This window comes from Neophocaena asiaeorientalis, unplaced genomic scaffold (genome assembly GCF_003031525.2).
Source record: "Neophocaena asiaeorientalis asiaeorientalis breed wild unplaced genomic scaffold, Neophocaena_asiaeorientalis_V1.1 scaffold39, whole genome shotgun sequence".
Classification (NCBI taxonomy): Eukaryota; Metazoa; Chordata; class Mammalia; order Artiodactyla; family Phocoenidae; genus Neophocaena; species Neophocaena asiaeorientalis.
In genome coordinates, this window is record NW_020175670.1 from 6,394,169 (window position 1) to 6,419,636 (window position 25,468).

A 25,468-nucleotide genomic window follows, 5' to 3' on the forward strand; every position below is an offset into this window, starting at 1 on the left:
TTAGATGAGTAAACCCTAAGGGGCTAATGTGCATAAAAGTCATAGGCAAGGTATAGCTGCCTCCAAGAGCAAAGTATATAATGCTTGACCCTTAGTAAATTCTCAGTTCTTTCTCTCTCATTTGTCAAACCACAGGACAATTAAATATACCCTGATAAAATAGGCAAATAGTAAACTGGGTAGAGGTGTCTGATATTTAAAATAATCCAAATATTACTAATATTACCAAGTCACCCGCCACTAAAAAAAAAAATTAACTCTAACCAACAATGGAACAAAACTGTCCACATTTTCACACAATTCCAACCTTACTTCAAAAATATAAAGAAAAGTACATGGTTTTAGCTATTTAAAATAAATAAAGAAAAATCTTGTTTCCTTTGGCATCTTTAGAAAGTAACTAAACTACAACAAAAGGAAGTGATTGTATAAAGAAATTTATACTTAAGCAAACATATAGGGGAAAAAAACAGCAACTTGTGTTTAGTATGCAATAAAATCAACTACAAGAGTTTACTATTGATTAGGAAAGCCTTACAAGTTGTTGGAAGAACCTCCACATCTTAACATTACAATATATTTAATAATGGTTCTTTTATTGCTTCTAAGATTATTGAGAAGTCAAATGAAATTATGCTGAATTTATGGTTCAAAACTATTTTCCAAACACTTAACCATTAAAATTTAGGATAAGTAACACTTGAAGAAAGCAAACCTTTTATAATATGACTTTCAGTATACAGCCTTACTTTAATTCACTCTGATTCCATTACATTTTTGTTATTTTTGCATTGGTCCTGAATATGTAATAATAACTGTGTTTCTATGTATAGAACAGCCTACACAAATCCATTTCACCCTTCATAAAATGGTCACATTAGTGTTTGAGCTTGCAAAACTAATAATTTTCAAACTTTTGAACTTAGAATGAAATTTAAGTTTAATACGTATAGAAAGTCTGACTATGTACAAGAGAAGGTAAAGTTTTCAATTCTCATATTATCAGAAACATCATAAAGAAAGCTAGATTTATAACACACTTCTATTCCTATGTGCATCTGAAGTATGTACAGTAAAACACCAACACAGCTTTCATGTGTCAATTGGGGGAAATGCACACAAGAGTGCCTTTAAAGGATCTGATAAAGCAACCTCTTATAAAGCCAAAATTAGGCTTAAAAAACTGCTAACAGTTGACTTCACCCTTGCAAGTTGTCAAAGAAAAAATTCATCAGTTTAAAAATAGAAAGATGTTAAATTCACTGAAAAATTAAGCTGGGTTCTTTCATTAAATCTGGGAATACTGCAACATCAAGTTTTTACTGTTTTTGCAAGAGAAACGAAACTGGCAGCTCCGTTTTTACATTATTACTTATATATGAAAGTTCTAAGAGTGAAGAATTGTGACAAAACATTCCAAATGGACAACCTAAAAATGGAGCAAGGGATACTGTCCCTCAGCACATTTCCCCACCAAAGAGAGAAATTTACTATTAGAATATTAGCTGTGTGTGGTAAGAGGGGAAAAACAGATATGGTGTCCCAGTCTGCTGACAAGGACAAAAAGGCTCTGAATAGGTCACCATCTTCAATTCTGAATAATCTCATATTTAAGAATTCTCAAATGCTTAAAATGGTGGTCTTTTCAGCTACCCATCCTAAGAAGTCAAGTACAAGCATGCAAGTAAATTCACAGGCACAGAGGATCCATGTTAAAAACAGTTAAGGTAGCTGTGATGCAACACCAACGATTTGAATGGCCCTGACACACTCAAAATATTATCTTAATTATTCAACAAAATCCTGAAGCAAACTCTTGCTAGTCTTGGTACACTGCTAAACACTAAAGTAGCATGTTTTTTCCATGGTTTTAGCTTAGCTCAAAGAATTTTTACACTATTAAGTAAGAAAAAAATTAAAGTATTTCCCCTTTTTAAATTTACAGAGACGTTTAATTAGCTTTATTTACAGAGCAGAGATTTTTTTCAGTCTCCAATGGTGCCTAGATAACATCATTAGGCAAGAATGCCAGTTTAAAAGAAATCTACGCAGAATCCTAAAAATAACAGATGTTGATGCTCCTCAAGAAGGGGCAAGCTTGACTATATCAGCAGCTCTATGTCTCAGTTACTCAGAAGCAATTCTGTTGCAGTCTCTACATCCCAAGATTTTGAAGACAAGGCCACTATTACTGCATTCTGTAGAAAAGAAAAGGGGACAAAATAAATAAATAAATAAAATCTCAAGGAAATATTTTTAAAATACTGCATCACCCACTGTCTTTATATTAAGAAACCACACCTTGTTTTCTCATTTTTAAGTTACCTTGCACTTCATAAAAAGAAGCTTCTAAAACCAATGACTGGAATCAGCCAAAAAAAAAGAAAAAAAGAAAGATCACTGGTTTTAATAACAAAGTTTGCTTATCAAAATTAGATTTAGGGTATTTTCTTGAGCCACTTTTGTCAGCCAAGGATTTGCAGCAATAATTTAATGAATAAGTAAAAATCAACATGCTTTTATGTACTTACCCTATCAAAGCCCATAGCACATAGGTTTTCTATTTTTTTGGTGTATTCTGGACTAGAAACTGGTGCTCCAGCATACACATGTGCCCAAAGTCGAGCTGTCTGTTTGAACATTTCGGGATTTTGTTTGTACTATATGGGGGAAAAAAATTGATTGGCATGACAATGCAGTTATAATATTCAATATAGTTAACTCATGTCTTAATTGCCTAAAAACCTGATTTTTCTAAGTAAAATGTAAATAAATGTAGATTCAATTTTTAAAATGTGACTGATTCACTTTCCACTGCAAACACACTATGTCACTCAAGAAAAGACTGTTTAACCTGAAGCTGTGATTCACAAGTTGCACTGAGGAAAGAAAAACAAAAGTAACGTTTATCAACTTTAATCCCCAATTTCAACAAAGTAGCAGAAAACTAATACTAAATGGAGTTATTAGAGTTGTCTCTAAACACTGTGCAGTGGCAAACATTACAGAGGTAAACAGAATTACTAGCTTCTAAAATTATGTGCACATTAATAAATGTAACCAACTTCTGTATCAATCATAGCTCAGGCTAGAATACAACTTGACTTTGCTGTTTTGCTAGAACTGTATTAGTGTACAGGGATTTAAGAAAACCCCATGTGCAAAGTCCTAACTTACAGCACATGTTTTGAGATGACTATGAACTCACCATAGAGTACTTTTCAAAAGGTAAGATTTTCCATATGCATTGGAAAGAAGTAAATTTATTCTCAAATATTCTGGGACTACCATTAATTAATAAAGCCAAGTATAAATTAAAAATATTAAATTCACTTTAATATTTCTTAAGATGTTTTATACACATTAAATATTTCTATACATTAAAATGATAAATCTAGTTTCTACCATTATTAAAAGAAAATAAGTCAAACTGCTGAACAGAGTTAGAAGAAAACTGAGTCCAACCTCAACCTTTGAGGCTCAGAACTCAACAGGAAATCAAAGCTGGAACTCAAGCCATGTTTCTGACTATCGAAAATGAACCAATAGCACATATCTAACACGTTAAACCATAATTCTAAGCACTCTAAGGCAAATAATAGAAGAACACATTAACAAGGATATATACAACATAAGGAGTGACGAACTTTTCAAAGGAAAGGAAGAAGTTTCTAAGAGGAAAGGAAGAAGTTTCTAAGAGAAAATGTTTTCTTAGGCAGAGAGAAAATGGCAGACTGGGTGAAATGACATGTAGGAATGACACCATCTTGAACAGCGTGAGTTTGAAGAACAGTAAGAATTTAGGAGATGAAACTGGATTTATAGACAGTTCAAATCATGGAGGAACTCTTCAAACTAAACAATTTGGACTTATCAAGTAGGTGACAGTAAAGCTACTAATCGGTTTTTTTTTGCGGTACGCGGGCCTCTCACTGTTGTGGCCTCTCCCGTTGCAGAGCACAGGCTCCAGACGCGCAGGCTCAGCAGCCATGGCTCACGGGCCCAGCCGCTCTGCGGCATGTGGGATCTTCCCGGACGGGGGCACGAACCCGTGTCCCCTGCATCGGCAGGCGGATTCTCAACTACTGCGCCACCAGGGAAGCCCTACTAATAGGTTTTTAACAGTAAAGTGAAATAAGATTTACACTTTATAAAGCTAACTGCTATCAGTGTAGAATATGAGGGAAAGAAGAGGCTGAGGTAGGGAGCTCCATCAGAGCAGTAAAATGAGAAATTTTTAAACATGTGAATTAAGTAATCAGAGAAGTATTACGACAGAGAGATACTGGGATACGAGAGAGAAAGAGACATAGAGAAGTACTCCAAGCCTGTGACTGAGATATATAAATAAGCTGATTATATTACAGAACGATGAACAGGTTCACAGGTTTAAGATTCTGCATTCAGTTTTGGGAATGCTGTACTAAGGTACCCATGGAATATTCATATAGAGCTCTCCACTTGCAAACAGGCTCTTGGGCTCAGGACAGAGGTCAAGCCTGAATATCGTTATCAACATACAGGTGGTAATATCAGCATGGATATGATCATCCAAGTGAGCGTGTAAAATGGAAAGTGAAAGAAACAGTGTAAGAACTGAGAAAGTATATTTAAAAGGGAGGAGAGGTAATTCCTTGGTGGTCCAGTAATTAGGACTCCAATGTGGTAAGAGGGGAAAAACAGATATGGTGTCCCAGTCTGCTGACAAGGACAAAAAGGCTCTGAATAGGTCACCATCTTCAATTCTGAATAATCTCATATTTAAGAATTCTCAAATGCTTAAAATGGTGGTCTTTTCAGCTACCCATCCTAAGAAGTCAAGTACAAGCATGCAAGTAAATTCACAGGCACAGAGGATCCATGTTAAAAACAGTTAAGGTAGCTGTGATGCAACACCAACGATTTGAATGGCCCTGACACACTCAAAATATTATCTTAATTATTCAACAAAATCCTGAAGCAAACTCTTGCTAGTCTTGGTACACTGCTAAACACTAAAGTAGCATGTTTTTTCCATGGTTTTAGCTTAGCTCAAAGAATTTTTACACTATTAAGTAAGAAAAAAATTAAAGTATTTCCCCTTTTTAAATTTACAGAGACGTTTAATTAGCTTTATTTACAGAGCAGAGATTTTTTTCAGTCTCCAATGGTGCCTAGATAACATCATTAGGCAAGAATGCCAGTTTAAAAGAAATCTACGCAGAATCCTAAAAATAACAGATGTTGATGCTCCTCAAGAAGGGGCAAGCTTGACTATATCAGCAGCTCTATGTCTCAGTTACTCAGAAGCAATTCTGTTGCAGTCTCTACATCCCAAGATTTTGAAGACAAGGCCACTATTACTGCATTCTGTAGAAAAGAAAAGGGGACAAAATAAATAAATAAATAAAATCTCAAGGAAATATTTTTAAAATACTGCATCACCCACTGTCTTTATATTAAGAAACCACACCTTGTTTTCTCATTTTTAAGTTACCTTGCACTTCATAAAAAGAAGCTTCTAAAACCAATGACTGGAATCAGCCAAAAAAAAAGAAAAAAAGAAAGATCACTGGTTTTAATAACAAAGTTTGCTTATCAAAATTAGATTTAGGGTATTTTCTTGAGCCACTTTTGTCAGCCAAGGATTTGCAGCAATAATTTAATGAATAAGTAAAAATCAACATGCTTTTATGTACTTACCCTATCAAAGCCCATAGCACATAGGTTTTCTATTTTTTTGGTGTATTCTGGACTAGAAACTGGTGCTCCAGCATACACATGTGCCCCAAGTCGAGCTGTCTGTTTGAACATTTCGGGATTTTGTTTGTACTATATGGGGGAAAAAAATTGATTGGCATGACAATGCAGTTATAATATTCAATATAGTTAACTCATGTCTTAATTGCCTAAAAACCTGATTTTTCTAAGTAAAATGTAAATAAATGTAGATTCAATTTTTAAAATGTGACTGATTCACTTTCCACTGCAAACACACTATGTCACTCAAGAAAAGACTGTTTAACCTGAAGCTGTGATTCACAAGTTGCACTGAGGAAAGAAAAACAAAAGTAACGTTTATCAACTTTAATCCCCAATTTCAACAAAGTAGCAGAAAACTAATACTAAATGGAGTTATTAGAGTTGTCTCTAAACACTGTGCAGTGGCAAACATTACAGAGGTAAACAGAATTACTAGCTTCTAAAATTATGTGCACATTAATAAATGTAACCAACTTCTGTATCAATCATAGCTCAGGCTAGAATACAACTTGACTTTGCTGTTTTGCTAGAACTGTATTAGTGTACAGGGATTTAAGAAAACCCCATGTGCAAAGTCCTAACTTACAGCACATGTTTTGAGATGACTATGAACTCACCATAGAGTACTTTTCAAAAGGTAAGATTTTCCATATGCATTGGAAAGAAGTAAATTTATTCTCAAATATTCTGGGACTACCATTAATTAATAAAGCCAAGTATAAATTAAAAATATTAAATTCACTTTAATATTTCTTAAGATGTTTTATACACATTAAATATTTCTATACATTAAAATGATAAATCTAGTTTCTACCATTATTAAAAGAAAATAAGTCAAACTGCTGAACAGAGTTAGAAGAAAACTGAGTCCAACCTCAACCTTTGAGGCTCAGAACTCAACAGGAAATCAAAGCTGGAACTCAAGCCATGTTTCTGACTATCGAAAATGAACCAATAGCACATATCTAACACGTTAAACCATAATTCTAAGCACTCTAAGGCAAATAATAGAAGAACACATTAACAAGGATATATACAACATAAGGAGTGACGAACTTTTCAAAGGAAAGGAAGAAGTTTCTAAGAGGAAAGGAAGAAGTTTCTAAGAGAAAATGTTTTCTTAGGCAGAGAGAAAATGGCAGACTGGGTGAAATGACATGTAGGAATGACACCATCTTGAACAGCGTGAGTTTGAAGAACAGTAAGAATTTAGGAGATGAAACTGGATTTATAGACAGTTCAAATCATGGAGGAACTCTTCAAACTAAACAATTTGGACTTATCAAGTAGGTGACAGTAAAGCTACTAATCGGTTTTTTTTTGCGGTACGCGGGCCTCTCACTGTTGTGGCCTCTCCCGTTGCAGAGCACAGGCTCCAGACGCGCAGGCTCAGCAGCCATGGCTCACGGGCCCAGCCGCTCTGCGGCATGTGGGATCTTCCCGGACGGGGGCACGAACCCGTGTCCCCTGCATCGGCAGGCGGATTCTCAACTACTGCGCCACCAGGGAAGCCCTACTAATAGGTTTTTAACAGTAAAGTGAAATAAGATTTACACTTTATAAAGCTAACTGCTATCAGTGTAGAATATGAGGGAAAGAAGAGGCTGAGGTAGGGAGCTCCATCAGAGCAGTAAAATGAGAAATTTTTAAACATGTGAATTAAGTAATCAGAGAAGTATTACGACAGAGAGATACTGGGATACGAGAGAGAAAGAGACATAGAGAAGTACTCCAAGCCTGTGACTGAGATATATAAATAAGCTGATTATATTACAGAACGATGAACAGGTTCACAGGTTTAAGATTCTGCATTCAGTTTTGGGAATGCTGTACTAAGGTACCCATGGAATATTCATATAGAGCTCTCCACTTGCAAACAGGCTCTTGGGCTCAGGACAGAGGTCAAGCCTGAATATCGTTATCAACATACAGGTGGTAATATCAGCATGGATATGATCATCCAAGTGAGCGTGTAAAATGGAAAGTGAAAGAAACAGTGTAAGAACTGAGAAAGTATATTTAAAAGGGAGGAGAGGTAATTCCTTGGTGGTCCAGTAATTAGGACTCCACACTTCCACTGCAGGGGGCATGGGTTCAATCCCTGGTTGGGGAACTAAGATCCCGCAAGCCATGCAGTGTGGACAAGAAAAAAAACAAAAACGCAGGGCGGCAGAGTGGAGAAAGAAGAGAAACAACTGTAGGAAGTAGGAGGGAACAACCACAACTACGAAGATAGGAAAAGAGAATAGTATCTCAGAAGTCAAGAGAAGAAAAATTTTCTGGGTTAAAAAACAAAAATAACAGGGATTCCCTGGTGGTGCAGTGGTTTAGAGTCTGCCTGCCGATGCAGAGCACATGGGTTCGTGCCCCGGTCCGGGAAGATCCCACATGCCACGGAGCAGCTGGGCCCGTGAGCCATGGCCGCTGAGCCTGCGCGACCGGAGCCTGTGCTCCACAACGGGAGAGGCCACAAAGGTGAGAGGCCCGCATACCACAAAAAAATAAAAAAAACACACGAGGCTCAATAAATCCTACTGGTTTAGAGCAGGGGTCCCCAACCCCCAGGCTGAGGACCAGTACCGATCCTCGGCCTGTTAGGAACCGGTCCACGCAGCAGGAGGTGAGCAGCGAGCGAGCAAAGCTGCACCTGCCGCTCCCCATCGCTCGCATCACCGCCTGAACCATCTCCACCCCACCCCCCACCCTCCACCACCGGTCCGAAGAAAAATTGTCTTCAACGAAACCAGTCCCTGGTTACAAAATGGTTGGGAACCACTGGTTTAGAGTATGGGTTGGCAAACTTTCTTAAAGGACCAGAAAATAATTATTCAGGCTTTCAGACAATACTGTCTCTGTCATAATTATTCAATTCTGCCACTTGTAGCTGTAAACAAATGAGGGTGGCTATGTTCCAATAAAACATTATTTACATAAACAGTCAGTCTGGCAGTAATTTGCTAACCTCTGCCTTGGAAATCAAAGATCACAACTGAAAAATATTTATTCCATTTGGCAATTACAAGGTTTTTGATAACCTTCACCATGCAACTACTCAGTGCCACAGTTGGAGCTGATTAACATTATCATGAGGGAAGGATCATCACTGAATTAAGAGACAGATAAATGGATACACACATGATAAAGCACATAAAGTAAAATGTTAATCATAGAATCAAGATGGTAGGTAGATATGTGGGTATTCACTGTGTAATTCTTTCAACATTGTGTTTCTGAAAACTTCATAATATGTTAGGAAAAAAGCATCTACCATATAAACAAACTACTGTGTTAAAAAAAAAAAATCACAAAATTAGGTTTTCACTATTACATCTGATACAATAATCTCACAGCAAGAAAGGAAACCATTTCCAAATTTACTTTCAATAGACGTATGCTTCTGTTCTGACCACTGCAAACCACTAAAGTAAACACTCATAGGTAAGTACAAGAAAGTCGTTCAAAAGCAGCTACCTTACCTGATTTGCTACTACTGCATCCTGTGGATCATCTGGTTCTGCAGCTGCCAGTAGTGCTTGCAATGACAATAATACCGTGCGGAGAGTCATTGCTGCTGCCCTGAAATTCAAAATAGGAAGATATCCTAGTTAAGAACACTTTGCATGACAAACCAAAATAGAGGTTTTCTGAATAAAACATGGAAACTACTGAAGCTAAAAATAATCTAGATTTTTATCTTAATCATATAATTAAGTCTTAGAAATTTGTAATTATATATCTGCCTACCTTTTTTTTTACAACAAATGAGTCATTCTATTTCTTAAGACACCTCAAATTGCCCTTAATTGGCTTAGTTTTTTTCGTATTGCCCGTGTTGTTGACATATCCTTCTGGTCAGCTTTATCTACTGACTTACTTTCTATCCATTTCTATAGACACAAACTAAAAATAAAGTGATAAAGTAACATGTGAAACTTCCTTTCTGTGCAATTCTAAAAACAAGATACCATCAAGCAAATATCCTTTATTTTCAAGAAAGCATAAAATTACTTGGAGGGCATTATGCTAAGTGATATGTCAGATAAAGAAAGATAAATACTATGTATGATAACACTTAAATATGAAATCTAAAAAATAAAACTAGAGAATACAACAAAAAAGAAGCAGACTCACAGACAAAGACAACAAACTAGTGGTGAGCAGTGGGGAGAAAGAAGGAGGGAGAGGCAATATAGGGATGGGCTGTAAGAGGTACAAATTATCAACTATAAAATAAGCTACAAGGATATACTGTACAACATGGGAAATACAGCCAATACTTTATAATAATAATAAATATTATTTTATAAGTATAAATGGAATATAACCTTTAAAAATTGTGTATCACTATATTGTACACCTGTAACTTATAATACTGTATACCTGTAATTAACATAAAATTGTACACCTGTAACTTAATATAATATTGTACACCACCTATATACTTCAATAAAAAATGAAAGAAAATTAAAAAATCATTCTGAAAAGGGAAAATTTTTTGCTTTATATACATAATATTCATGCCTCTAAATGTGTTTATAAAGCAAATATTTATCTAGAAAATGGTATCTACCTAACCAAAAAGGACTCTTAGCATTTCTGTTAAAAAATTACTTGACCACTTAATATACAAATATTTCTGAATACAATAGTGAAATAGCATAGTAGTGAACTATTTTAAAAGTTGAAGTTAGATCATATGGTTTTATTCTTCAATTTGTTAATATGGTGTATCACATTGATTGATTTGCATATATTGAAGAATCCTTGCATCCCTGGGATAAATCCCACTTGATCATGGTGTATGATCCTTTTAATGTGTTGTTGGATTCTGTTTGCTAGTATTTTGTTGAGGATTTCTGCATCTATGTTCATCAGTGATATTGGTCTGTAATTTTCTTTTTTTGTAGTATCTTTGTCTGGTTTTGGTATCAGGGTGATGGTGGCCTCATAGAATGAGTTTGGGTGTGTTCCTTCCTCCGCAACGTTTTGGCAGGTTTGAGAAGGATGGGTGTTGGCTCTGCTCTAAATGTTTGATAGAATTCACCTGTGAAGCCATCTGGTCATGGACTTTTGTTGGAATATTTTTTTTTTTTTTTTTTTTTTTTGCGGTACGCGGACCTCTCACTGCTGTGGCCTCTCCCGTTGCCGAGCACAGGCTCCAGACAGGCAGGCTCAGCGACCATGGCTCACAGGCCCAGCGACTCCGCAGCATGTGGGATCTTCCCAGACCGGGGCATGAACCCGTGTCCCCAGCACTGGCAGGTGGACTCTCAACCACTGCTCCACTAGGGAAGCCCTGCTGGAAGATTTTTAATCACAATTTCATTACTTGTGATTGTTCTGTTCATATTTTCTATTTATTCCTGGTTCAGTCTTGGAAGATGATACCTTTCTAAGAATTTGTCCATTTCTTCCAGGTTGTCCATTTTATTGGCATAGAGTTGCTTGTAGTAGTCTCTTAGGATGCTTTGTATTTCTGCGGTGTCTGTTGTAACTTCTCCTTTTTCATTTCTAATTTTATTGATTTGAGTCCTCTCCCTCTTTTTCTTGATGAGTCTGGCTAAAGGTTCAGCAATTTTGTTTATCTTCTCAAAGAACCAGCTTTTAGTTTTATTGATCTTTGCTAATGTTTTCTTTGTTTCTATATCATTAATTTCTGCTCTGATCTTTACGATTTCTTCCCTTCTGCTAACTTTGGGTTTTTTGTTCTTCTTTCTCTAGTTCCTTTAGATGTAAGGTTAGATTGTTTGAGATTTTTCTTGTCTCTTGAGGTAGGCTTGTACTGCTATAAACTTCCCTCTTAGAACTGCTTTTGCTGCATCCCACAGGTTTTGTATTGTTGTGTTTTCGTTGTAATTTGTCTCCAGGTATTTTTTGATTTCCTCTTTGATGTCTTTACTGATCTCTTGGTAATTTAGTAACATATTGTTTAGCCTCCATTTGTTTGTGTTTTTTACATTTTTTTCCCCTATAAATGATTTCTAATCTCATAGCATTGTCGTCAGAAAAGATGCTTGATATGATTTCAATTTTCTTAAATTTACTGAGGCTTGATTTGTGACTCAAGATTTGATCTATCCTGGAGAATGTTCCGTGTGCACTTGAGAAGAAAGTACAGTCTGCTGCTTTTGGATGGAATGTCTTATAAATATCAATTAAATCTATCTGGTCTATTGTGTCATTTAACTGATATAAATATCAATTAAATCTATCCGCTTCTATTGTGTTTCCTTATTAATTTTCTGTTTCGATGATTTCTCCATTGGTGAAAGTGAGGTGTTAAATTCCCCCACTATTACTGCGCTACTGTTGATTTCCTCTTTTATAGCTGTTAGCGGTTGCCTTATGTACTGAAGTGCTCCTATTTTGGGTGCATATATGTTTACAATTGTTAAATATTCTTCTTGAATCGATCCCTTCATCGTTATGTAGTGCCCTTCCTTATCTCTTGTAACATTCTTTACTTTAAAGTCTATTTTACCTGATATGAGTATTGCCACTCCAGCTTTCTTTTGATTTCCATTTGCATGGAACATCTTTTTCCATTCCCTTACTTTCAGTCTGTATGTGTCCTTAGGTCTGAAGTGGGTCTCTATTTATAGACAGCATATATTTGGGTCTTGTTTTTGTATCCATTCAGCAAGTCTGTGTCTTTTGGTTGGAGCATTTAATCCATTCACGTTTAAGCTAATTATCGATGTGTATGTTCCTATTACCATTCTGTTGATTGTTATGTGTTTTTTTTTTTTTCTTTGCAGTACGTGGGCCTCTCACTGTTGTGGCCTCTCCCGTTGCAGAACACAGGCTGCGGGTGCGCAGGCCTAGCGGCCACGGCTCACAAGCCTAGCCGCTCCACGGCATGTGGGATCTTCCCGGACTGGGTCACGAACCCGTGTCCCCTGCATCGGCAGGTGGACTCTCAACCATTGCGCCACCAGGGAAGACCATGGGTTTGTTTTTGTAGGTTTCCCACTTAGAGAAGTTCCTTTAGCATTTGTTGCAGAGCTGCTTTAGTGGTGCTGAATTCTCTTAGCTTTTGCTTGTCTGTAAAGCTTCTGATTTCTCTGTCCAATATGAATGAGATACTTGCTGGGTAGAGTAACCTTGGTTGTATATTATTCCCTTTCATCACTTTAAATATATCATGGCACTCCCTTCTGGCTTGTAGAGTTTCTACTGAGAAATCAGCTGTTAACCTTATGGGAGTTCCCTTGTATGTTATTTGCGGTTTTTCCCTTGTTGCTTTTAATAATTTTTCTTTGCCTTTATTTTTTGTCAATTTGATTACTGTGTGTCTTGGTGTGTTTCTCCTTGGGTTTATCCTGCTTGGGACTCTGCGTTTCCTGGATTGGGTGGCTATTTCCTTTCCCATGTTAGGGAAGTTTTCGACCGTAATCTCTTCAAATACTTTCTCAGATCCTTTCTCTCTCTCTTCTCCTCTGGGACCCGTATGATCAGAATGCTGTTGTGTTTAATGTTGTCCCAGAGGTCTCTTAGGCTGTCTTCATTTCTTTCCATTCTTTTTTCTTTATTCTGTTCCGCAGCAGTGAATTCCACTATTCTGTCTTCCAGGTCACTTATCTGTTCTTCTGCCTGTTATTCTGCTATTGATTCCTTCTAATGTAGTTTTCATTTCAGTTACTGTGTTGTTCATTTCTGTTTGTTTGTTCTTTAATTCTTCTAGGTCTTTGTTAAACATTTCTTGCATCTTCTCGATCTTTGCCTCCATTCTTTATGAGGTCCTGGATCATCTTCACTCTCATTACTCTGAATTCTTTTTCTGGAATTGCCTATCTCCACTTCATTTAGTTGTTTTTCTGGGGTTTTATCTTGTTCCTTCATCTGGTACAAAGTCCTCTGCCTTTTCATTTTGTGTATCTTTTTGTGAATGTGGTTTCCTTCCACAGGCTGCAGAATTGTAGTTCTTCTTGCTTCCGCTAAATGTTGAAGATTACTAAAGAACATGCCCATTTTCACCACACAAATTAGGCAGTCTTTTTGAACTGGATTCCTCATTTTAACCACAGAACAGAGAAAATTACTAAGTATTTTCTCAATTTCCCCAAGGATAGTATATAAATAGTACCATCCTGGATGCTTAGGAAAAAACTTAATTTATTATCAACAACAAATGTCTTAAGGAATGCGCTTTCTTCAACCGGTAGCAGCAACATCACTTGGGAACTTCTACAAAATGAAAATTCTTAGCCCTGTCCCAGACCTACTGAATCAGAAACTCTGGGGTGGCTTAACAGATACTCCAAGTGATTCTGATGCAAACTAATTTTTGAGAAATACTACTTCAGTGCATTACAGCTTAAAGCGAATTGAGAAAGGCTGTTCTAAACCAATATAATTAAACCAGTATCACAAACATGTCTATATTTTATCTACTAGAGAAAAATGACAATACAAATGATTCTTAATCTAAAATGCTATCAGAATTGTCATTTATATTAAATTCCAGAAAATGCAAAATAATCTATAGTGACAGCAGATCAGTGGTTGCTGGGGAATGGGGGAGCAGGAAGGGTGGGAAGGAGCACTTACAAAGGGACACTCACTAGGAAACTTTTGTATATGTTGGTTATGTTCGCTATCTTGATTTGTGATAGCTTCATGGAGGTATCTGTGCATTTATCAAATTGTGCATTTTTAATGTGTGCAGTTTAAGATAAATCACACCTCAAAAAGCATTTTTTAAAGTTGTGTTTAAAAAAACAAAGCTATCAGAATAAAAAATTTTATTGATCAACTCATCCTTTTAGAGAAGCTACAGAAATAGGAAAAACTTTGGTTATGATGTTTTAAAATTAGGTGAAATGCTAAACTAGCATTGAAAAGAAAATAAAATTTTAAAAACTTTTTAAACCACTACATAGTTATATGAAATGGAAATTTTTTTTTTTTTTGGCTGCACTGCATGGCACATGGGATCTTAGTTCCCCGACCAGTGATCAAACCTGTACCCCCTGGATTGGAAACATGGAGTCTTAACCACTGGACTGCCAAGGCAGTCCTGTGTAATGGAAATTTCTAATTCTGAAACAGGGCTGGGAAAATAGAAATTATTTTTCTAGACTAAATTTCCTAAGAGTGTGCACAACTTATTTTCAACCAAAAGTTTTAAAATCTTTAGAATGGACAATATTCTTTTAAGACAGTAATCAAAGCATAAAATTCCAAATTTAGTCCTTAAATGTTAATTCTTGTTCTACCATTCATTATCACTATTAACAAGATGAAATCTTTCTTAATTACTTACTTACTCTAACTTCATTTTGTATTTGGGTAATTGTACAGAGAATGTTTAAAGGCACATGCACATCAAGAGCTGCCCAGATATATCACCTTGAAGCTGACTTAAACCACTCAAAAAAGGACAAAAGTACAAAATATCACAGAAATAGGATATACAAAGCCGGCTACTCTAATATCCCAGTGGAATTAAGCATCCTGATTTAGAAATCTTTTATTTTTTTTGGCCACACCACGCAGCAGGTGGGATCTTAGTTCCCCAACCACAGATCGAACCCGTGCCCCCTGCATTGGGACCACTGGGCCACAAGGGAAGTTCCGCAATTTAGAAATCTATAAAAATACTTTAAACAAAATATTAAGTTATATAATGTTTAACTGATCCCACATGATGCGTGGCATGGCCAAGAGAATAAATAAATAAAATAAAATTATTTCAAGGAAATGTATCTGAATATGGAAGAAAAATCTTCAAAGAGTATTTAATTGTATATACTAAAACAACTATTAAACTCAATAATTTTTATTTACAATAAAAACAAATATGTTTACAACTCAACAAGGCAATAAACATTATTCTTTACAACTTAATGAGCTCTACTATTTACGATAGCCAGAACATGGAAGCAACCTAAGTGTCCATCCACAGATGAATGGATAAAGATGTGGCACATATATACAATGGAATATTACTCAGCCATAAAAAGAAATGAAATTGAGTTATCTGTAGTGAGGTGGGTGGACCTAGAGTCTGTCATACAGAGTGAAGTAAGTCAGAAAGAGAAAAACAAATACTGTATGCTATCACATATATATGGAATCTAAAAAAAAAAAAAAAAACGGTTCTAAAGAACCTAGGGGCAGGACAGGCATAAAAACGCAGACATAGAGAATGGACTTGAGGACACTGGGAGGGGGAAGTGTAAGCTGGGACAAAGTGAGAGAGTGGGATGGACATATATAAACTACCAAATGTAAAATAGATAGCTAGGGCCCTGAACCAAGATGGCGGAATAGAAGGATGTGCTCTCTCTCTTGTGAGAACACCAGAACCACAACTAGCTGCTTGACAATCATCGACAGGAAGACACGGAACTCACCATAAAAGATACCCCACATCTAAAGACAAAGGAAAAGCCACAAAGAGACAGTAGGAGGGGCGCAAGCACAGTAAAATCAAATCCCATAACTGCTGGGTGGGTGACTCACAGACTGGAGAACACTTATACCACAGAAGTCCACCCACTGGAGTGAAGGTTCTGAGCCCCACGTCAGGCTTCCAAACCTGGGGTTCCAGCAAGGGGAGGAGGAATTCCTAGAGAATCAGACTTTGAAGGCTAGTGGGATTTGATTGCAGGACTTCGACAGGACCAGGGGAAAAGGAGACTCCACGCTTGGAGGGCACACACAAAGTGCTGTGTGCATCGGGACCCAGGGGAAGGAGCAGTGATCCCAGGGGATACTGAACCAGACCTACCTGCTAGTGCTGAAGAGTCTCCTACAGAGGCCGGGGCGGGGGAGGGAGGGTGGTGGCTGTGGTTCAACGAGGGGACAAGGACACTGGCAGCATAAGTTCTGGAAAGCACTCCTTGGCCTGAGCCCTCCCAGAGTCCACCATTAGCCCCACCAAAGAGCCTGGGTAGGCTCCAGTGTTGGGTTGCCTCAGGCCAAACACCAACAGGGAAGGAGCCCAGCCCCACCCATCAGCAGTCAAGCAGACTAAACATTTACTGCGCTCTGCCCACCAGAGCAAGAGTCAGCTCTACCAACCAACAGTCCCTCCCATCAGGAAACTTGCACGAGCCTCTTAGATAGCCTCATCCACCACAGGGCAGACAGCAGAAGCAAGAACTACAATCCTGCAGCCTGTGGAACAAAAACCACATTCACAGAAAGATAGACAAGATGAAAAGGCAGAGGGCTATGTACCAGATGAAGGAACTAGATAAAAACCCAGAAAAACAACTAAATGAAGGGGAGATAGGCAACCTTCCAGAAAGAGAATTCAGAATAATGATAGTGAAGATCATACAGGCCATCAGAAAAAGAATGGAGGCAAAGATCGAGAAGATGCAAGAAATATTTAACGAAGACCTAGAAGAATTAAAGAACAAACAAACAGGGATGAAAAATAAAATAACTGAAATGAAAACTACATTAGAAGGAATCAATAGCAGAATAACAGGCAGAAGAACGGGTAAGTGACCTGGAAAACAGAATGATGGAATTCACTGCTGCGGAACAGAATAAAGAAAAAAGAATGAAAAGAAATGAAGACAGCCTAAGAGATCTCAGGGACAACATTAAACACAACAACACTTGCATTATAGGGGTCCCAGAAGGAGAAAAGAGAAAGAAAGGACCAGAAAAAACATCTGAAGAGATCATAGTCGAAAACTTCCCTAACATAGGAAAGCAAATAGCCAGCCAAGTCCAGGAAGCACAGAGAGTCCCATACAGGATAAACCAAAGGAGAAACACGCCAAGACACATATTAAGCAAACTGGCAAAAATTAAAGACAAAGAAAAATTATTGAAAGCAGCAAGGGAAAAACGACAAATAACATACAACGGAACTCCCATAAGGTTAACAGCTGATTTCTCAGCAGAAACAATACAAGCCAGAAGGGAGTGGCATGATATACTTAAAGTGATGAAAGGGAAGAACTGACAACCAAGATTACTCTACCCAGCAAGGATCTCATTCAGATTCGATGGAGAAATCACAAAAGCTTTATAGACAAGCAAAAGCTAAGAGAATTCAGCACTACCAAACCAGCTCTATAACAAATGCTAAAGGAACCTCTCTAAGTGGGAAACACAAAAGAAAAGGACCTACAAAAACGAACCCAGAACAATTAAGAAAATGGTCATAGGAACATGCATATCGATGATTACCTTAAAAGTGAATGGATTAAATGCTCCAACCAAAAGACACAGGCTTCCTGAATGGATACAAAAACAAGACCAATATATACGCTGTCTACAAGAGACCCACTTCAGACCTAGGGACACATTCAGACTGAAAGTGAGGGGATGGAAAAAGATATTCCATGCAAATGGAAATCAAAAGAAAGCTGGAGTAGCAATACTCATATAAGATAAAATAGACTTTAAAATAAAGAATGTTACAAGAGACAAGGAAGGACACTACATAATGATCAAGGGATCAATCCAAGAAGATATAATAATTATATATAGACCCAACATAGGAGCACCTCGATACATAAAGCAACTGCTAACAGCTACAAAAGAGGAAATCAACAGTAACACAATAATAGTGGGGGACTTTAACACCTCACTTACACCAATGGACACATCATCCAAACAGAAAATTAATACAGAAACAAAAGCTTTAAATGACACAACAGACCAGATAGATTTAATCGATATTTATAGGACATGCCATCCAAGAACAGCAGATTACACTTTCTTCTCAAGTGCGCATGGAACACTCTCCAGAACAGATCACATCTTGGGTCACAAATCAAACTTCAGTAAATTTAAAACTCTGAAATCATATCAACCATCTTTTCGGACCACAATGCTATGAGAGTAGAAATGAATTACAGGGAAAAAACCATTAAAAAAACACAAACACATGGAGGCTAAACTATACGTTACTACATAACCAAGAGATCACTGAAGACATCAAAAGAGGAAATCAAAAATACCTAGAGACAAGTGACAATGAAAACATGACGATCCAAAACCTATGGGATTCAGCAAAAGCAGTTCTAAGAGGGAAGTTTATAGCTAGTCAAGCCTACCGAAAGAGACAAGAAAAATCTCAAATAAACAATCTAAACTTACACCTAAAGGAACTAGAGAACAAAGAACAAACAAAACCCAAAGTTAGCAGAAGGAAAGAAATCATAAAGATCAGAGCAGAAATAAATGAAATAGAAACAAAGAAAATAATAGCAAAGATTAATAAAACTAAGCACTACCAAACCAGCTCTATAACAAATGCTAAAGGAACCTCTCTAAGTGGGAAACACAAAAGAAAAGGACCTACAAAAACGAACCCAGAACAATTAAGAAAATGGTCATAGGAACATGCATATCGATGATTACCTTAAAAGTGAATGGATTAAATGCTCCAACCAAAAGACACAGGCTTCCTGAATGGATACAAAAACAAGACCAATATATACGCTGTCTACAAGAGACCCACTTCAGACCTAGGGACACATTCAGACTGAAAGTGAGGGGATGGAAAAAGATATTCCATGCAAATGGAAATCAAAAGAAAGCTGGAGTAGCAATACTCATATAAGATAAAATAGACTTTAAAATAAAGAATGTTACAAGAGACAAGGAAGGACACTACATAATGATCAAGGGATCAATCCAAGAAGATATAATAATTATATATAGACCCAACATAGGAGCACCTCGATACATAAAGCAACTGCTAACAGCTACAAAAGAGGAAATCAACAGTAACACAATAATAGTGGGGGACTTTAACACCTCACTTACACCAATGGACACATCATCCAAACAGAAAATTAATACAGAAACAAAAGCTTTAAATGACACAACAGACCAGATAGATTTAATCGATATTTATAGGACATGCCATCCAAGAACAGCAGATTACACTTTCTTCTCAAGTGCGCATGGAACACTCTCCAGAACAGATCACATCTTGGGTCACAAATCAAACTTCAGTAAATTTAAAACTCTGAAATCATATCAACCATCTTTTCGGACCACAATGCTATGAGAGTAGAAATGAATTACAGGGAAAAAACCATTAAAAAAACACAAACACATGGAGGCTAAACTATACGTTACTACATAACCAAGAGATCACTGAAGACATCAAAAGAGGAAATCAAAAATACCTAGAGACAAGTGACAATGAAAACATGACGATCCAAAACCTATGGGATTCAGCAAAAGCAGTTCTAAGAGGGAAGTTTATAGCTAGTCAAGCCTACCGAAAGAGACAAGAAAAATCTCAAATAAACAATCTAAACTTACACCTAAAGGAACTAGAGAACAAAGAACAAACAAAACCCAAAGTTAGCAGAAGGAAAGAAATCATAAAGATCAGAGCAGAAATAAATGAAATAGAAACAAAGAAAATAATAGCAAAGATTAATAAAACTAAAACCTGGCTCTTTGAGAAGATAAACAAAATTGACAAACCATTAGCCAGACTCATCAAGAAAAAGAGGAAGAGGACTCAAATCAATAAAATTAGAAATGAAAAAGGAGAAGTTACAACAGACACCGCAGAAATACAAAGCATCCTAAGAGGCTACTACAAGCAACTCTATGCCAATAAAATGGACAACCTGGAAGAAATGGACAAATTCTTAGAAAGGTATCATCTTCCAAGACTGAACCAGGAATAAATAGAAAATATGAACAGAACAATCTCAAGTAATGAAATTGAAACTGTGATTAAAAATCTTCTAACAAAACAAAGTCCAGGGCTAGATGGCTTCATAACACGTGAATTCTATCAAACATTTAGAGCAGAGCCAAAACCCATCCTTCTCAAACTCTTCCAAAACACTGCGGAGGAAGGAACATTCCCAAACTTACTCTATGAGGCCACCATCACCCTGATACCAAAACCAGACAAAGATACTACAAAAAAAGAAAATTACAGAGCAATAACACTGATGAATACAGATGCAAAAATCCTCAACAAAATACTAGCATGACTATACTACCCAAAGCAATCTACAGATTCAATCCAATCCCTATTAAATTACCAATGGCATTTTTTACGAACTAGAACAAAAATCTTAAAATCTGTATGGAGGCACAAAACACCCCGAACAGCCAAAGCAGTCGAGGGAAAAAAACGGAGATGTAGGAATCAGACTCCCTGATTTCAGACTATACTACAAAGGTATAGTAATCAAGACAATATGGTACTGGCACAAAAACAGCAACAAAGACTACAAACAAATGCTGTAGAAGGTGTGGAGAAAAGGAAACCCTCTTGCACTGTTGGTGGGAATGTAAATTGATACAGCCACTATGGAGAACAGTATGGAGGTTCCTTAAAAAACTAAAAATAGAATTACCATATGATCCAGCAATCCCACTACTGGGCATATACCCTAGGACAACCATAATTCAAAAAGACGCATGCACCCCAGCGTTCATTGCAGCACTATTTACAATAGCCAGGTCATGGAAGCAACCTAAATGCCCATCGACAGACGAATGAATAAGGAAGATGTGGTACATATATACAATGGAATATTACTCAGTCATAAAAAGGAACGAAATTGGGTCATTTGTTGAGACATGGGTGGATCTAGAGACTGTCATACAGAGTCAAGTCAGAAAGAGAAAAACAAATATCGTATATTAACGCATGTATGTGGAACCTAGAAAAACAGTACAGATGAACCGGTTTGCAGGGCAGAAGTTGAGACACAGATGTAGAGAACAATCGTATGGACACCAAGGGGGGGATGCCGCGGAGGGGTGGGGATGGTGGTGTGATGAATTGGGCAATTGGTATTGACATGTATACACTGATATGTATAAAATTGATGACTAAGAAGAACCTGCTGTATAGAAAAATAAAATTAAATTTTAAAATTAAAAAAAAGAAAAGCACTGGCACAAGGAGAGAAAATAATATTCTTCTTCAACAGTAAAAAAAAATTAAAAAAGAAAAAGGAGGAAGCTCCCAATTTCTCCTAACATTATCATTTTTTCTTAATTTGCCAAAAATGTTGGATACATGTATATCTATAACTGATTCAGTTTGCTGTACACCTGAAATACAACATTGTAAATCAACTATACTCCAAGAAATTAAAACATAAATAAATTAATTAAATTAAATAGATAGCTAGTGCAAAGCAGCCACATAGCACAGGGAGATCAGCTCAGTGCTTTGTGACCACCTAGAGGGGTTGGGATAGGGAGGGTGGGAGGGAGACGCAAGAGGGAGGAGATATGGGGATATATGTATATGTACAGCTACTTCACTCTGTTATAAAGCAGAAACTAACACACCACTGTGTAAAGAAATTATACTCTAATAAAGATGCTAAAATAAATAAATAAATAAAGCTACTATGATAGGAAAAACAAACAACAACTTAATGAGCTCTCAGAAGAGTGAAGGTGGACCTTTGCCATGCCTTATATATAAAAATTAACTCAACACAGGGAACTATACTCAATATCTTATAATAACTTTTAATGGAAAAGAATCATAAAAAGAATATATATATACATATATATGTATAACTGAAATCACTTTGCTGTGCACTTGAAACTAACACTACATTGTAAATTAACTATTCTTCAATGTTTAAAAATATCAGAAAAAAAATTAACTCAAAATGGATGAAAGACCTAAACGTAAGACTAAGTTTTTGCAGGGGGGCTGCACCGCATGGCTTGTGGGATCTTATTTCCCCAACCAGGGCCCCGGCAGTGAAGGCACTGAGTTCTAACCACTGGACCTCTAGGGAATTCCTAAGACTAAACTTATTATAAAACTCTTAGTAGAAAACATAGGGTGAAAGGTCCACGACACAGCAGTTGGCCATGATTTCTTGGATATCAAAGGACAGGCAACAAAAGAGAAAAATAGAGAAACTGGTCTATAACTACATCAAAATTAAAAACTCCTGTGCAAAGAAAAAGAAAAAAATTTTTTAATCTTCCTAGGCAGAGAATACAGTCAATAGAGTGAAAGTCAATAGAGGAAAAGAATAGAATACAGTCACAGAATGGGGAGAAAATATTTACAAATCATAGATCTGACAAGGGAGTTAATACCTGAAATATATAAAGAACTCCTTCAACTCAACAACAAAAAACAAACCTGACCAAGAAAGGACTTAAAACAAGCATTTCGCCAAAGATGATATACCAGTAGCCGATAAGCACATGAAAAGATGCTTAACATCACTAATCATTAGGAAAATGTAAATGAAACAATGAGATACCACCTCACATCCATTAGGACAGCTACTGTCAAAAAAACAGAAAATAACGGTGGCAAGGATGTGGAGTAATTGGAATCCTGTGCACTGTTGGTGGGAATGCAAAGGGACAGCTTATTCTCAAAACTGAAGGAAAAATCTAGAGCTGTAACTTTAGATTCAATTCGTAACAATCTCAATGAGCAAAGTTTTAAGTCTTCTGTATGCTTGAAAACTTTCATAATAAATGCAAGGGAGGTATTCATAAACCATTAAGAATTAATTAGCTAAAAAGAAACCTAATTGAAAAGGTTTTAAAAGCTGAACACAAGACCAATGGCAAGCAATGACAATGTTTTCATAATTAGCTGTAATAAAATTAACATTAAAACAAAACTTATTCTTTTGACCGTAAATACTATAGAAACTATAACATCTTTGATGGTATAAAGAAATGTGTACATTTTTTGACTGTTCTACATAAATTTTAAAATCTAAACTTGGTAATGTGAAAAAATATACAAACAAAAATACAACTTTCTATTCCATTTATTTTGCTTTTCACAAACTGATTAAATTCATACATTAATATTTTTAGCATTTAATGTATAATATTAGCATAAATCTATTAAAAACAAATCCTAAAAGGCAAACAGAAGTATGAAATTTCAAAATGTGTTAGCTAATTTTAATTAATCAGTGGATACAAATAAGTGAGTATTTTATAAATCTATCTTCAGTAAATTAATTTTGCTCAGATCTCAAAAATCAGTAAGCACAGTTAATATGGCTAATATTCATTCATATGGATAGGTGGGGCCTTTAATATGTAGAGTAAGCACCAAATTGTGTGTATTGTTGACTAACTTGTCTGTTAAGGATCTTCCAGAAAATCATTAATAAATAATCTATGTTCATTCGAAACACTGAATGCTACTTAAAAATAACGGCAGCTTTTTTGTTACATTTTTTTGTTAAGGTATAATCAGAGTAAAATGCTTGACAGCTAGATGAATTTTTATATATGTATACACCCGTGGTAACCACCAGCTAGATCAAAATACATAGTACTTCCAGCACTCAGAAAGCCTCACTCTTGCCCCTGTTATTCACAACCCTACCTACCCACCATTGTCCTAGTTTTTATCACCCAAAATTAGCCTGACTCATGTTGAATTTCATAAAATGAAATCATACAGTATGTACTCCTTTGTGTCTGGTTGTTGCCACTCAACATGTCTATGAGAATCATCCATGTTGTTTGTGTCAACATGCCTTTTTTTTTTTTTAAACTGCTATGTAGTGTTCCACTGCATGATTATAGCATTATATATCCATTCTCTTGTTTACAGACATTTGGGTGACTTGCAGTTTGAATAAATCTGCTATGAATATTCTTGTACAAGTCTTTTGGTGGACATATGCACTCATTTCTCTCGGATTTCTCTTGGATATATACCTAGGAGTAGAACTGCTGTGCCAATAGTGAAGGTGTATACTTATTTAGCTTTGGCAGATACTGCTGGTTGAGTGGCTGAACCACATTCTTACCAGCAATGCATGAGAACCATTTACAAGTGTTACCTAATTGTGATGTGAATTTGCATTTCCCTGATGACTAATGGTGCTGAGTGCAGCTTATCAACCATACAGATATTCTCTTAATGCCCGTTCGTGTCTTTTGGAAGAGCAGTATCAATGAGTGCAATTTTTACGTGTTGCCATTTTCTTCCCCAGGTAAACAGACACCTTTAGTCATAAGAGGTGTCCCAGAAAAACATAATATGGTTTCCACACAGGGTAAGTTACAAAGTTAAGAAATAACCCATACTAACATAAGTTGTTAAATATTAAAGGTAAATCACCATCCACATGTATTAATAAAGACCAAGGTTAACAAACTGTTTTCTAAGATAACTGTTCCAAATTAGCCTTAACATTGACATTTAGATATCCACTGAATGTCAATTTACTTCAATAAAGGGTGGGGGGGGGCGGCTGACAAACCCATGGATATCCAATCTCACCTATTTTATCTGATGTCTCTGATATCTTTTAGTATTTCAATAATATAGATATGAAAAGACTAAATTCAGCTATTTGACCTGCCTTAGGAAATGGGAATAGCTGATAAAAAGTGTTCTGATACAAAATTTCAAGTTCTCTATGTACACCATAATCTTTCAACTATTTATAGGAAGATAATCAGAAGTGGTAGTACTGCTGGTTTAACTCTGAGCAAAAAGAGAAGACAGTGGAAAATTTTAGTGTGGAGTTTTGTTTTCAAAGGGGTGGAGGTTTCATTCCGTCTGCTGAGAATAGCCTGAGTAAAGTCAGAAGCAGAAGGACAGGCTACTGTAACCGTCCAGGCAAGAGGCAATGCAACTTTGGACCAAGGTAGTAGTAATGAACTGCTGCTAAAACGTTGGCAGTTTCAACAACAGGATTTGCAGATTTCTCTGGTATAAAGGTACCAGAGAAAGAACAAGAATCACGATGAACTTTTGGCCTTAGCAACTGCAAGGATGTAGCTGCCAAAACTAACA

The 25,468-nt window shown here is 36.5% G+C and overlaps 1 protein-coding gene across 3 annotated transcripts in view; it reads right to left on the reverse strand.

The window, feature by feature from the left end:
* Nucleotides 1-420: 420 nt before the first annotated feature.
* Nucleotides 421-25,468, reverse strand: part of UBE2K (ubiquitin conjugating enzyme E2 K) — an 80,775-nt gene continuing 55,727 nt past the window's right edge. For 2 of the 3 annotated variants that reach the window (XM_024731692.1, XM_024731691.1), the window contains 3 exons: nucleotides 9,219-9,318; nucleotides 5,683-5,811; nucleotides 4,669-5,349 (listed from right to left, as the gene is read on the reverse strand). In XM_024731692.1, the coding sequence (XP_024587460.1) occupies nucleotides 5,275-5,349; nucleotides 5,683-5,811; nucleotides 9,219-9,308 (294 nt within the window). In that variant the 5' untranslated portion in view covers nucleotides 9,309-9,318 and the 3' untranslated portion in view covers nucleotides 4,669-5,274. Of the gene's footprint in view, nucleotides 2,199-2,531; nucleotides 2,661-4,668; nucleotides 5,350-5,682; nucleotides 5,812-9,218; nucleotides 9,319-25,468 lie in introns of those variants that run through there. The other variant, XM_024731689.1, reaches the window with a different exon arrangement.